General features: G+C 43.9%; 1 protein-coding gene across 1 annotated transcript in view; it reads right to left on the reverse strand.

The window, feature by feature from the left end:
- Window positions 1-597: 597 nt before the first annotated feature.
- The window catches only part of myt1b (myelin transcription factor 1b), a 33272-nt gene continuing 18909 nt past the window's right edge, over window positions 598-14960 (reverse strand). The window contains exons 11-21 of the mRNA XM_065021103.1: window positions 11705-11944; window positions 11388-11548; window positions 10526-10588; window positions 10201-10269; window positions 9879-9941; window positions 8229-8312; window positions 7362-7583; window positions 6854-6945; window positions 4983-5086; window positions 4605-4748; window positions 598-3691 (exon numbers count right to left, since the gene is read on the reverse strand). Coding sequence (XP_064877175.1) covers window positions 3548-3691; window positions 4605-4748; window positions 4983-5086; window positions 6854-6945; window positions 7362-7583; window positions 8229-8312; window positions 9879-9941; window positions 10201-10269; window positions 10526-10588; window positions 11388-11548; window positions 11705-11944 — 1386 coding nt within the window. The 3' untranslated portion in view covers window positions 598-3547. The remainder of the gene's footprint in view (window positions 3692-4604; window positions 4749-4982; window positions 5087-6853; window positions 6946-7361; window positions 7584-8228; window positions 8313-9878; window positions 9942-10200; window positions 10270-10525; window positions 10589-11387; window positions 11549-11704; window positions 11945-14960) is intronic.

Genomic DNA, 14960 nt, shown 5'->3' on the forward strand with positions numbered 1-14960 from the left:
CTCATCATATTATCACAGGGTCTCCCACTAGGTTACCTCATCATATTATCACAGGGTCTCCCACTAGGTTACCTCATCATATTATCACAGGGTCTCCCACTAGGTTATCTCATCATATTATCACAGGGTCTCCCACTAGGTTACCTCATCATATTATCACAGGGTCTCCCACTAGGTTACCTCATCATATTATCACAGGGTCTCCCACTAGGTTACCTCATCATATTATCACAGGGTCTCCCACTAGGTTACCTCATCATATTATCACAGGGTCTCCCACTAGGTTACCTCATCATATTATCACAGGGTCTCCCACTAGGTTACCTCATCATATTATCACAGGGTCTCCCACTAGGTTACCTCATCATATTATCACAGGGTCTCCCACTAGGTTACCTCATCATATTATCACAGGGTCTCCCACTAGGTTACCTCATCATATTATCACAGGGTCTCCCACTAGGTTACCTCATCATATTATCACAGGGTCTCCCACTAGGTTACCTCATCATATTATCACAGGGTCTCCCACTAGGTTACCTCATCATATTATCACAGGGTCTCCCACTAGGTTACCTCATCATATTATCACAGGGTCTCCCACTAGGTTACCTCATCATATTATCACAGGGTCTCCCACTAGCTGCAACAGATCACTCAGAGCAAGTACTACACTTTCCCTATTGGCTTTTTAACATTGTGATCCGTGTTTACAAACTCCGCTCAGTGGGCTGACATGATCATAACCTTATCATAACGACACAGTACTGCACAATATAGCCAATGTGACTACTATGAAGAGTCCTCTATACATGAACTCACTCACACGATACTTGAACAAAGAGCCAACCATTTAGTTAAAACGACAGTCATTTCAGATTCATTACAACAGACATTAGCATTTACAACATGTCGACTTTGGGTCCTTGAAAAAGCACTATATAAGTCCCATGTATTGTTATTATTATCATCATCATGGTTGGATCAAGGATAGAGAAGAAAAGGAAACCTAAAAAACAATGACAGTTTTGTTGAGTATCTTTAAAACCACAGTCATAACCACCTCTAGTCGTCACAACTCTCAAACAACTACTGTTCCTTTGATAAGCTAATACAAGAGAAAAATAGTCAACAATTACACTGGAAAAATATATGTATGTTTCTATTCATATATATATATATATATATAGCATTTTAAATTCTATTTATACAGAATGTATATATAGTGTACTTATGGCCATCTTGGCAAAGAAATAAAGGCATCTGAAACAATCCCAACTCTCGGTCATGTCATGTGACGCCCTGGTCATGTCATGTGACCAGACATCGTACATTGCAGAATGCAAAGAATCAGGAAAGAAACTGAGTGGTAGTGGCACTTTGTGCATCAACAAATGTCATCTAGAATAAGGCTACAAGGGCGTAGAAGTGGATGTGATATAAATTGTCAAAGAGGTCATCCTCCTTGATAGTTTAGTTTTTCCTTGAAGATGTCCTTTAAATGTCTTAGACCCAGACATCCAGTCTAGACGGAACATTCCGGAACAGAGCTCTTTGGAGCTTCTGCTCAACACATTGACAGAAAATAATGAAAAGAGAAAAATAATTTATCAAAAGGCATTAAAACATCTATAGTACATTAAAAATGTTTTGGGTAAGCCAGTGTTGGCCGCTACAAAGCGCTTGGAGAGGTAACATTTGATCCTTATATCTGTCTATTTTCTTCGTCTTATTTTTCCTGACAAAAAGCAAATAAATCATCGATGACACAAAGCCACTCTGACACCATTCTTTCGTTGGTTATTTTGCTTTTACAACTGCTGATATATCTAGGAAAGACTATGTAATCAAACAATATTCTATTTATTCTTTCTGAGCATGGTTTTTTAAATTTTATTTAAATATTAGAAATGGATTTTAAGACTACTGATACTCAGCCATCACAACACACACATAAATAACAAAATAAATATACAATCATATCAATATTTAATATTAAATAAATAATAAATACATACTTTCTTTTTAAGCCGTGGGTATCTGAAGATGCAGATAAAAGAAATAACATAAATGAAGGAGAAAACCTTTATAAAATTATCAAAACATTGTAATTTATAAAATATTTGCAATTAAAAATGTTTACAAATTATTTAAAATAAAATAAGATATATAAAATAATCAAGTGTGGACAGTTGTCTAAATAGCTTTTTAAATATTGATTTAGAAGACTCCCTATTTTAAATCTTTATGGCCATGATCGACCAGCAGGGTTGCATTTTTTGATTTACTAAATATACATGTAATTTTTTTTTTAAATAAATAGACCAAATCAAATAAATACACATAAAATGACAATACATTACAATTTGCGTATTCACAAATGTAAATAATTTCTATAACAATAAATATTGTACCACAAACTAACAGGAATAGACAAGTGTGCACTCCATTACCATCACCGTTCAGTTCAAAGAAAGAAGGCTGTATCTGTTGCTCTCAGATCTTCCAGCAGATATATAGAGAAGGTTGTTGATTTTCAGAAGAGGAAAAAGAAACCAGTGATTTGTGACTTAATCTTCGCTTGAAGAGCTGCTTTCCTCTGAATTGAGACAAGACATGGATTCATGTTGACATCTTGCTGCAGTAACAACACTAAGCACATGAACCATTGCTCAAGAAGACCCCAGAGTTCAGGGATTCTCCATTCACTTCTACACAATAGGAGTGCTGTAGTGCTCAGTATCACACACTACCCACTCATCCACAAGCACTCTCACCTTATCCTGCCACAGAACAACATTTCTGAAGCCTTCGTGTCTTCTCTGGGACACAATGTGGACAGTTTTCCAGTTTTCTTCACCTCATGTCGGCAGGTCATACCCTCTGTCTTATCTGGCATCATACCACTACTTCTATCCTTCATTCTTTCTTTCTTTCTTCTCCAAATTGTTGCTGAACTAAACCTTGAATTACAGTATGAATTGGGACAGTCAAAAAGATAACTCCGAAACAGAGATACCTCCGAAACAGAGATACCTCCGAAACAGAGATACCTCCGAAACAGAGATACCTCCAAAACAGAGATACCTCCAAAACAGAGATACCTCCAAAACAGAGATGCCTCCAAAACAGAGATACCTCCAAAACAGAGATGCCTCCAAAACAGAGATACCTCCAAAACAGAGATGCCTCCAAAACAGAGATGTCTCCAAAAAAAGAGATACCCCCAAAAACAGAGATACCTCCAAAACAGGACATACATGATAACGATGAAGGTAACATAAAACAAAGAAACAAAACATCAATTCAAACCCGAAGGATTTGGTTCCATTCCACTTCCTCCTTCCGATCCCAGCAGCAGCATGTTTGGATTTTGGTCCTAGTTACGTTTTCTTCTTTACAGAATGCTCCCTGGGTTTAATTTAAGTTGCCATTTATAAAACCTGAATGCCCTTTTTGTATTCGTATTCTCTTTAAATATACTCTAGTCTCTTGACGCCAACTCTCTCCTTTTAGGTGTTTTCACTCTTCTTCCTCGTGGAGGTTTTCACACCTTGATGCTCTTCACAGCCTTGTTGATGCTCTCCAGCAGAGCCTTGTTCTCCGGGTTCTGGAAGCACTCCTTGTTGGTGTACATGTCAGTCAGGGTGCTCACGTATCTGTCGAAATTCTGCTCAGTGATTGGCTCCTGCTGTGATGCGAAAAACAAGGAATTTTGTTTGTTAGTGTGTTTGTGTTAGTGTGTTTGTGTTAGTGTGTTAGTGTGTTTGTGTGTTTGTGTTAGTGTGTTAGTGTGTTAGTGTGTTAGTGTGTTTGTGTTAGTGTGTTAGTGTGTTTGTGTTAGTGTGTTAATGTATTTGTGTTAGTGTGTTAATGTGTTTGTGTTAGTGTGTTAGTGTGTTTGTGTTAGTGTGTTTGTGTGTTTGTGTGTTAGTGTGTTTGTGTTTTTTTAAATTTAAATTTTACCCCTTTTTCTCCCCAAAGTTGTAGTAGCTACTATCTTGTCTCATCGCTACAACTCCCGTACGGGCTCGGGAGAGACGAAGGTTGAAAGTCATGCGTCCTCCGATACCCAACCCAACCAAGCCGCGCTGCTTCTTAACACAGCGCGCCTCCAACCCAGAAGCCAGCCGCACCAATGTGTCGGAGGAAACACCGTGCACCTGGCAACCTTGGTTAGCGCACACTGTGCCCGGCCCACCACAGGAGTCGCTGGTGCACGATGAGACAAGGATTTCCCTACCGATCAATCCCTCCCTAACCCGGACGACGCTAGGCCAATTGTGCGTCGCCCCACGGACCTCCCGGTCGCGGCCGGTTACGACAGAGCCTGGGCGCGAACCCAGGGACTCTGATGGCACAGCTGGCGCTGCAGTACAGTGTGTTTGTGTTTTTGTGTCAGTGTGTCAGTGTGTCTGTGTGTTTGTGTGTTTGTGTTTTTGTGTCAGTGTGTTTGTGTGTTTGTGTGTTAGTGTGATTGTGTGTTTGTGTGTTTGTGTTAGTTTCTGTTCAGTGTGTGTATTAGTATGTGTCTGCATGTTCGAGACTCGGCCACAGCTTTATCAGTACTGTATCTAACTGTATATAAATGGTATTTAACTCACCATGTGTGGGATGCGGATGTTGGCCAGGCTGCGGATCAGGGCATGGCTGAGGCCAGATAGCTCCATGAAGAGCGTCTCGTTCTGCTCCTCAATCAGCTTGTTCTCCACCTCAATGTTCTTCAGGTTCTTCTCCATGGATGAGATCTGCACCACAGCACAACAGTTATTTACACATACAGTATATAGATTTACTTGAGCTCAGGCATTTTACAATAAATCACAATGTAGGGTGTATGAGGTTTTAAAACATGAGCGTTCACACACACGTGCGCGCACACACACACACACACACACACACACACACACACACACACACACACACACACACACACACACACATACACACATACACACACACACACACACACACACAAACACCTGTGTTTGCAGGTTCACCATGTCTGTCTCCATCTCGTTGTTGGTCTCGTTGAGCTCCTTGATCTCCTTGTTGAGATGCTTGATGTCCTCGTCATTGTTCAGAACTACAGGATGGAAGGGAAGAGATGATTGAGATGCATAAGGTTATAAGAGGGGACAGGAGAAATGGGTCATCCTAGTTTGATAAACTCTACCCAGCTAGCACATAATGTAGTGAGAACCATATGTTTCTTAAAGCTTGGCGAGAGCGTGGTTGTCCTATGGTTATTTTACAACCTTCCCACAACGTTCTATTTATTTATCATTTATATTTTCTTGAATTTCATTACTTGAACAGAACGTTTCCTAAACGTTCAAATATGGTGACAGTTAATTAACACGTTGGTAATGTTTTAGGAACGTTCTCCAACTGGTTTGACATTGGGAATGTTCTCAAATAGTTCAGAGAACGTTAAGAAACAACATTCTCCTTTGAGAATTTGAGTACTTCAGCGTATCGTTTCCTACAGGTTCCCTCACGGTTCTGTTTAAAGTACTGTTCTCAAATTGTTCCGAGAACTATAAGAAAGCTTTCCATAAAAACCACAAGAAAACTTTAGTAACGTTCATAGAATGTTCTAAGAATGTTATTTAAAAACATTCCTGTCGCAGAATCAACAAAACTCTCTCTATCCTGTGTGTTCAGGTGTGTTGGCCGCGCCCACTAATTGACCACACCTGATCTTAATGAGTGCTTGTTACCTTTAAAACGGGGTCTGTTTGAATAGACTACAATGAACAGCTTTGTATACATAAAACAACATGGCATGCCATCTCCATCCTGGTGTCGCAGTGGACTAATTCCATGGATAGAGAACAGAAGATTACAGGTCTGAATCTCACTGATGCCATGCCACAATAAAAAAATATATGTTTGCATGATTAATGCCAAATTAAAAATAATTTCCATGTGTCCTATCCAATGATTTATATTTATATATATATACTCTAGATGACTAATAGGGGGTGCTGTGTTGAAGCTACTGCATCTCCATCTTGGCACTCCTCCACCGTTGTAAAACATATTTTGGAAGCTTTAGAAATGCATTATCCTCTCTCTTGTTAAGTGTGTTCAGGTGTGTTGGCCGTGCCCACTAATTGACCACACCTGATCTTAAAACTTCTTCGGGTTCGGTGTCCCTTCCACAGAACGGTTGAGCTAACGTAGGCTAATGCGATTAGTATGAGGTTGTAAGCAACAAGAACATTTCCCAGGAAATGTCCCACTACAACAACAAAAATACTTAAATACATGTAATTTTTTACATTTAATTGAAATAATGTAGAATTCCATTCATTCCTTTGAAGGACTGCTCCTACTGGGGAGTACCAATATGGCCGACCAGTGGTTTCAAAGCCTGTCAATGGCCAATAGCTACAGTAGCATCAGCAATCCAGAGTTTATATACATCATTGGTCCTATCTGTGCCTGGAGTAAAAAAAAAAGTTAACCCCAAAATAAGTTATCAGTGTTATTAAAAGTCTTAATAAAACATTCAGTGAATGTTTTAAGGAAGCTATTCAAAAACCTCTAAATGACCTATATTTGATAAAAACCTCCCAGATTTTTTTTTTAAGGAACCAGAGTAAAACATTCTCAGAACCTCTCTGCTACCAAAGATAAACGTTCCCAGAACATAGGAAATGTTCACTTCTTTTCTCAGAACGCCAAAAAAAAAACATTCAGATTAATGTATGACTTCGTTCCCACAACCAATGTGAAACCAAAAGCATACGTTCCCACAACTTCCAAGGAACCAAATGTGCTAGCTGGGTATTGACTAGACATTGACTGTCACATAAAGGTGTTCCCTATTCCGTTGTTCTCTTACCGTCGCTGGCCCTGAACTTGGTGCTCAGGTATTCATCTCCAGGGATCTTGGCTTTCTTTCTGGCAAAGGAGGCTCTGGGACAGCCAGAGAGACTACAAACAGGAAGAATAAAGATGGTCAATTTCATCAAGTTGAGTATTTAAAACCATGAATGAACCACAAAATGATACATTTAGAATTGTAACGCAATCAGTGGTAATCATTTGTCTGTCAGCTGCCCTGTGTTCTGTGTTGTGATTGGTCCATACCTGCAGTGTGTGAGGAAGCTGGCCTGTGTTCTGTGTTGTGATTGGTCCATACCTGCAGTGTGTGAGGAAGCTGGCCTGTGTTCTGTGTTGTGATTTGTCCATACCTGTGGTGTGTGAGGAAGTTGGCCTGTGTTCTGTGTTGTGATTGGTCCGTACCTGCGGTGTGTGAGGAAGCTACCCTATGTTCTGTGTTGTGATTGGTCCGTACTTGCGGTGTGTGAGAAAGCTGCCCTGTGTTCTGTGTTGTGATTGGTCCGTACCTGCGGTGTGTGAGGAAGCTGCCGTTGGCGTGTCCTGATCCATCACAGCCGGGGGTGGGGCAGTTGGGGGCCTCCGTCTTGAAGGCCTTCCAGGAGAATGGGTTACCGTTGAGCATCCCCTCCTTCTGCCTGCGGGCAGCTAGCGGGCACCCATAGGCACTGCGATGAGTGGCGTACTTCCCACTGATGTGACCCAGGCTGTCACAGCCTGGCACGGGGCATCTGTAGGGGAGAGAGGGAGGGAAAGAGAGAGAGGTGTAAACGTTAGTATATCTATAGATATAAGACTCATAGAGAGAGATGGGATGGAAAGCACAAGGTGAACGGTACATATAGTTATAACATAATGTCATATATTTAGTACATATGTGTAAGACTGCCATTACAGTAGCTAGTACTATTTCACTATGGGTCCAAAAACATGGCCGATTAAAAAACAAAGTGTTACTTCTCCGCCGTAGGTTTGACATTATAGGTACTCCACTACAGGTACCTCTCTCTACCTGTTGCATGGCATCATGTTGTGGTTTCATAACCAAGCACATTCAACAAACACAGACGCCAAGGTCTTTTATTGGCTGTCGTCAACAAACATTTAGAGTTGACGACAATTTCAGAGAAATGCGAGATGTCATTTTTTGATCTACACTGCAATACACTACAATGAACTACAGTACTATGAGTTAGCACAGGCAGCGCAGTGCGTCTCAGCCAGGTGTGATGTCATCTCTAGGAGACAGACTGGGGACAGGTCATCCTGCCTCTGCACGAAGGTCAGGGTGACTGCCTTAACTTTTTGAAAGTGACTTTTACCGTATATCTTAATTGGAAGAAAAAAGGGCCGTGGCTTTCTTTAGTGGTACGAACTTTAAGAGCTCGGAGTCCTCCTTGTCGTCCTTGGTGGGAGATGTTTTTAATCCACCTTTCTTGGCACGGGGGCACCCAGACAAACTGAAAACACAAAGTATGAAGCCGATGAAAAAAGGGTGGAAAAACACCTTGAACAATCGTCTTCTATGGTGGAGACGTTACTGTTTGACAAAAGGGATGGAACATTATATGGGAAGCATCTTAATGTTTTGATTCGAATGCCGAAAGAAAGTGCAATGTTTAAAAAAAAGAAATAAAAAAAAAAGAAACCAAACAGCTATTTGAAATCCAACAAAGTAGTAAAAAAAACAAAAAACCTTAAGCATATACATAAAAAAAATAAAAATTAAGAATAATAATTTCCACAATTGTGTTTGGGTGTATGAGTCCTGCCTGAAACTACCGTGATCTCTTTCTAAGCTTCTCTGGCCTTGTGTGTCTGTGTGTGATAGAGAGAGAGGGAGAGAGAGACAGAGAGAAACAGAGAGAGATAGAGAGAGAGAGGGAGAGAGAAAGAGACAGAGAGAGGGAGAGAGACAGAGAGAGAGAGAGAGAGAGAGAGAGAGAGAGAGAGAGAGAGACAGAGAGAGGGAGAGAGACAGAGACAGAGAGAGGGCGAGAGACAGAGAGAGAGAGAGAGAGAGAGAGAGAGAGAGGGAATGGGGGACAGAGAGAGAGGGAGAGGGAGAGGGAGAGGGAGAGGGAGAGGGAGACAGAGGGAGACAGAGAGAAACAGAGAGAGATAGAGAGAGACAGAGAGAGGAGAGAGACAGAGACAGAGAGAGGGAGAGAGACAGAGAGAGAGAGAGAGAGAGAGAGAGGGAGAGGGGGACAGAGAGAGAGGGAGAGGGAGGGAGGGAGGGAGGTAGGGAGGGAGGGAGGTTGAGAGAGAGGGAGGGAGAGGGGGAGAGAGAGGGAGAGAGAGACAGAGAGAGGAGAGAGACAGAGACAGAGAGAGGGCGAGAGACAGAGAGAGATAGAGAGAGAGAGGGAGAGAGAAAGAGACAGAGAGAGGGAGAGAGACAGAGAGAGAGAGAGAGAGAGAGAGAGAGAGAGAGAGAGAGACAGAGAGAGGGAGAGACAGAGACAGAGAGAGGGCGAGAGAGAGAGAAACAGAGAGAGATAGAGAGAGAGAGGGAGAGAGAAAGAGACAGAGAGAGGGAGAGAGACAGAGAGAGAGAGAGAGAGAGAGAGAGAGAGAGAGAGAGAGAGAGACAGAGAGAGGGAGAGAGACAGAGACAGAGAGAGACAGAGAGACAGAGAGAGAGAGAGAGAGAGCGAGAGAGAGGGAATGGGGGACAGAGAGAGAGGGAGAGGGAGAGGGAGAGGGAGAGGGAGACAGAGGGAGACAGAGAGAAACAGAGAGAGATAGAGAGAGACAGAGAGAGGGAGAGAGACAGAGACAGAGAGAGGGAGAGAGACAGAGAGAGAGAGAGAGAGAGAGAGGGAGAGGGGGACAGAGAGAGAGGGAGAGGGAGGGAGGGAGGGAGGTAGGGAGGGAGGGAGGTTGAGAGAGAGGGAGGGAGAGGGGGAGAGAGAGGGAGGGAGAGGGAGAGAGAAGGTCGTTTTGCGACTGTTTCTCATATGAGATGGAAGGTAGGTAGGGATGGTGGACGTAGGTTGGTAGTCCACTGATGAGGTCTGTACCTTCTGTGGGAGGCGTAGTTTCCAGTGTTATGTCCTGAACCATCACATCCTGGAGTGGGGCACCTGGGAAATCAAGGGAACAGGTTAAATGTCAGCGCACCGACAAATAGAAGCGTTACATTTGCACCATAGCAATCGATGTGTGGGAGGGTGTAGGAGTAGTGTTTTTTATGTGGAGACGGGGGCAGGAGAATTACAAGGACAGATGCAGCAACAGTAGCGTTAGCAGTCCCAGTAAAAACAGCAGAAATAGAAGGAAATCGAATTTAGCATTGAGCCAATGACTTGAAAAAGGGGAAAGCCCAGTTGGAAACGGACATACTTGAGCTCAGCAGAGTGGGCCGCCATGAGGGAACGAAGACTCTTATCAGCAAGAGGACAGCCAGACAGACTGAAGGGAGAGAGAGGAGAGAGAAAGAGAGGGGGAAGAGAAAGAGAAGAGAAAGTGTTAAAGGAGGGAAAAATCAAAGATAGAATATAATTCAAGGTCATTGGAAAAGTATTTTGAAAATAGAAAACAGCCATGAAGGAAAATGTTCTATTATGGATGCAATCTTCATCTAAATCAGTAGGTAGCCACTGTGGTTCCTGTATACAGTGTGACTACATCATTCAGGGCCTGTGCTATATAGAGGGGCATACCCTACCTGCGATGGGATGCATAGTTTCCAGTGATGTGGCCACTGCCGTCACAGCCAGGAGTGGGGCACCTGGAGACAGACATAGAGAGGAGAGGGTAGGAGGAGAGAAAAGGAGAAGAGAGGAGAGGAGAGAGAGGAACAGAGAAGAGGAGAGTAGAGGGGAGGGGAGGAAAAGAAAGGAGAGGAACATAGAGGAGAGGAGAGGAGAGGAGAGGAGAGGAGAGAGAAGGAGAGAGGAGAGAAAAGGAGAGGAGAGAGAAGGAGAGGAGAGGGGAGGAGAGGAGAGGAGAGGGAAGGAGAGAGGAGAGAAAAGGAGAGGAGAGAGAAGGAGAGAGGAGAGGAGAGGAGAGAAAAGGAGAGGAGAGAAAAGGAGAGGAGAGGAACAGAGAGGAGAGGAGAGAGAAGGAGAGAGGAGAGGAACAGAGAGGAACAGAGAGGAGAGGAGAGAGAAGGAGAGGAGAGGAATGGTGAATGACAGTATCTCAGGGGAAAGGGGGAGACGTGGAAGACTAAAAGGATGTGTTGTGCAGCCGCTCCTCCAGGGGGAATTGACAATCTCTTAGAAAAAAGGTTTCCAAAAGGGTTCTGCGGCTGTCCCCATATGACAACCATTTTTGGTTCCAAGTAGAACCCTCTGTGGAAAGGGTTCTACATGGATGCCAAAAGGGTTCTGCGTCTGTCCCCATATGACAACCATTTTTGGTTCCAAGTAGAACCCTCTGTGGAAAGGGTTCTACATGGATGCCAAAAGGGTTCTACCTGGAACCAAAATAGGTTCTTCAAAGGGTTCCCCTATGGAGACAGCCGAAGAACCCTTTCTGGTGCTAGGTAACACCTTTATTTCTAGGACTGTAGATCATTGACTTACAGGAGCAGGTCTTTCTTGCAGTCCTTGGGTTGTTGGAACTGGACCTTGAAGTTTGGGGTCGTGACCTCTCCAGGGTACTTCCTCTCCTGGGGGTAGTCCTGCATCAGGTCCATGTCCTCAGGGTCGGACGAGGCAAACGACCGCGCTGTGTGGTGCTCCAGCTGTGCAATCAAACGGAAGTAAGAAGATTAGAGGACACATCCGATCCTTTAGTACATTTGAATTGTTAGGCATGAGTGTAAAGATGGCAACAAGCCTCCATGATCTTAACGAGGAGAAGAGGAAAGGAAGGATGACGAAGATAGTAGAGAACAGACCTCCTCTACATCCTCCTCTCGCTGGCGGTTGGGTTTCGTGTAGTCCAGAGGCTCCTCCCACTGTTCCTGTTTGTAGATGTGGCCTGTGTGGGGCGAGGTCATGCCGCTGCTGCCTCCGTGGTGCAGGGAGGAAGAGGAGGAGGAGGGGTCCGGGGAACACAACCCTGGGCTGGTACCCTCTCGTTTGACGGGCTTCTTCATGCTCAGGTCCAGAGTGCCATTTTCATCCACCCCGATGTCCTGCATAGGGCAAAGATAGTGGTGATGACAATCACAATCACATAACCTTGGCACCCCACAGTCTATCACATACAAGTCTATCCCCAGTGATCTTGATGCACCACCTGTCTCTGTTAGACACGTCTGTAATCTCCAATGTACAATGGACATAACATTGCCAACAGTGCTGTTCAAGCACCATTTGTTTTGGCAGATCGTCTAAAGGGGGCGACCAGGGAAACAGGCCTCTTGTTTAGTGTTAATATGAAATGAGTTGTAGAGGAGCCAGAGAAATCAAAGCAGTGTGCCGTGGAGAGAAACGGTCCCTGGTCCCAGAACGGGCCCTGGTCCCAGAACCAGCCCTGGTCCCAGAGCCAGCCCTGGTCCCAGAATGGGCCCTGGTCCCAGAATGGGCCCTGGTCCCAGAACGGTCCCTGGTCCCAGAACGGGCCCTGGTCCCAGAACGGCCCCTGGTCCCAGAACGGGCCCTGGTCCCAGAACGGTCCCTGGTCCCAGAACGGTCCCTGGTCCCAGAATGGGCCCTGGTCCCAGAACCACCCCTGGTCCCAGAACCACCCCTGGTCCCAGAACGGCCCCTGGTCCCAGAACGGTCCCTGGTCCCAGAACGGGCCCTGGTCCCAGAACGGGCCCTGGTCCCAGAATGGGCCCTGGTCCCAGAATGGGCCCTGGTCCCAGAACGGTCCCTGGTCCCAGAACGGGCCCTGGTCCCAGAATGGTCCCTGGTCCCAGAACGGTCCCTGGTCCCAGAACGGGATTAGCACTGTGCTACTGAACTGCTATGGCCATTCATCTTCTCCTTTTATCCCCCCAACACCATGTCAGGAAATCAAAAAATGATGAAGCAGTCACTCTCCCTGCCAAGACAAAAAGCGTTTAAAAAGTCACAATATGGGGGAGAGTGCTGCTACAATTACACCTCCTGTGCACAGATAGACAGAGAGGGAGGAAAAGAGGAGGGAGGAAAAGAGGAGGGAGGAACAGAGAGAGAGAGAGAGAGAGATAGATAGATAGATAGATAGATAGATAGATAGATAGATAGATAGATAGATAGATAGATAGAGTGACAGAGAGAGAGAGAGAGAGAGAGAGAGGGAGGAAAAGAGGAGGGAGGGAGGAACAGAGAGAGAGAGAGAGAGAGAGAGAGAGAGAGAGAGAGAGATAGATAGATAGATAGATAGATAGATAGATAGATAGATAGATAGATAGATAGATAGATAGATAGATAGAGTGACAGAGAGAGAGAGAGAGAGGGAGGAAAAGAGGAGGGAGGAACATAGAGAGAGAGATAGAGAGAGAGAGATAGAGAGAGTGACAGAGACAGAGAGAGAGACAGAGAGAGGGAGAGAGAGGGAGAAACAGATACAGAGAGATAGAGAGATAAACTCCCATATCCAGTGGGTGAAATTCCACAGTGTGCCATCACAGCAGCAAGATTTGTGACCTGTTTCCACAAGAAAAGGGCAACCAGTGAAGAACAAACACTATTGTAAATACAACCCATATTTATGCTTATTTATTTTCCCATGTGTTCTTTAACCATTTGTACATCGTTACAACACTGTATATATATATATATATGTATAATATGACATTTGTAATGTCTTTATTGTTTTGACATTTCTGTATGTGTAATGTTTACTGTTAATTTTGATTGTTTATTTCACTTTTGTATATTATCTACCTCACTTGCTTTGGCAATGTTAACACGTTTCCCATGCCAATAAAGACCCTTGAATTGAATTGAGATAGATAGAGAGAGAGACAGAGAGAGACAGAGATAGAGACAGAGACACAGAGAGAGAGAGACAGAGACAGAGAGCAGAGAGAGAGAGAGAGAGAGAGAGAGAGAGAGAGACAGAGAGAGAGACAGAGAGAGAGAGCGATCCAGCCGGAATGAAAAAAGACTACCTGGCCAGGAACTGGCAGCTGGCCGAATTCAACAACAGCATGAAAAAGATTGAGGGATAGAAAACAAGAGAAGAGAGCAATGATGCAACCGCACCTCAACATTATCCTCTTGCTTTTAACTAATGCCACCTAATGTAATATTAATGTATTGGCTTGGCAGTGGGTGATCATTAGGCTTCAATCGTCTAGGACAGCGGTTGTCAACCTGTAGGTGTCTACGACAGCGGTTTTCAACCTGTCGGCTCCAAGACAGCGGTTTTCAACCTGTAGGCTCTAGGACAGCGGTTTTCAACCTGTAGGCGTCTAGGACAGCGGTTTTCAACCTGTAGGCTCTAGGACAGCGGTTTTCAACCTGTAGGCGCCCAGGACAGCGGTTTTCAACCTGTGGTCAGCGGGGTTACGCCATGTGGTACACAAAAATATATATATTTAAAAAATATATATTATTAATTTTTTTCTTCAAAAAAGTAATAACAGTTGGGAGTAGTAATCATATAATAATTACTTTCATAACGCAAATAGTTAATTTTAATAATAATATGCCTTTAATCTGTTACATTCACCGTTAAAATGTACTCTAAATTTGACCACCGAGATATTTTATGTAAAACATTCTGCTCCTCCCCTGTGGTAACCTGCAGTAATGCCATCAGACCTGCTGTAAATTCATGAGTGATCTTGATAAAGAGCAGGGCCCACGTTAAAAAAAGTTCAATAAAGGTTCAAATAAAAAAATATGTATATATAAAAAGGTGTCATAAAGATGATGGGAGATCTACAGTACAGTGTTTTGCTGACCTAGTGAAGGTTGTTATAGAGGTGAGGTTGCTATAGTGATGGGAGATCTACAGTACAGTGTTTTGCTGACCTAGTGAAGGTTGTTAATGAGGTGAGGTTGCTATAGTGATAGGAGGTCTACAGTACAGTGTTTTGCTGACCTAGTGAAGGTTGTTAACGAGGTGAGGTTGCTATAGTGATAGGAGGTCTACAGTACAGTGTTTTGCTGACCTAGTGAAGGTTGTTATAGAGGTGAGGTTGCTATAGTGATAGGAGGTCTACAGTACAGTGTTTTGCTGACCTAGTGAAGGTTGTTATAGAGGTGAGGTTG

Source organism: Oncorhynchus nerka, linkage group LG7 (genome assembly GCF_034236695.1).
Source record: "Oncorhynchus nerka isolate Pitt River linkage group LG7, Oner_Uvic_2.0, whole genome shotgun sequence".
In the NCBI taxonomy this organism is placed as follows: Eukaryota; Metazoa; Chordata; class Actinopteri; order Salmoniformes; family Salmonidae; genus Oncorhynchus; species Oncorhynchus nerka.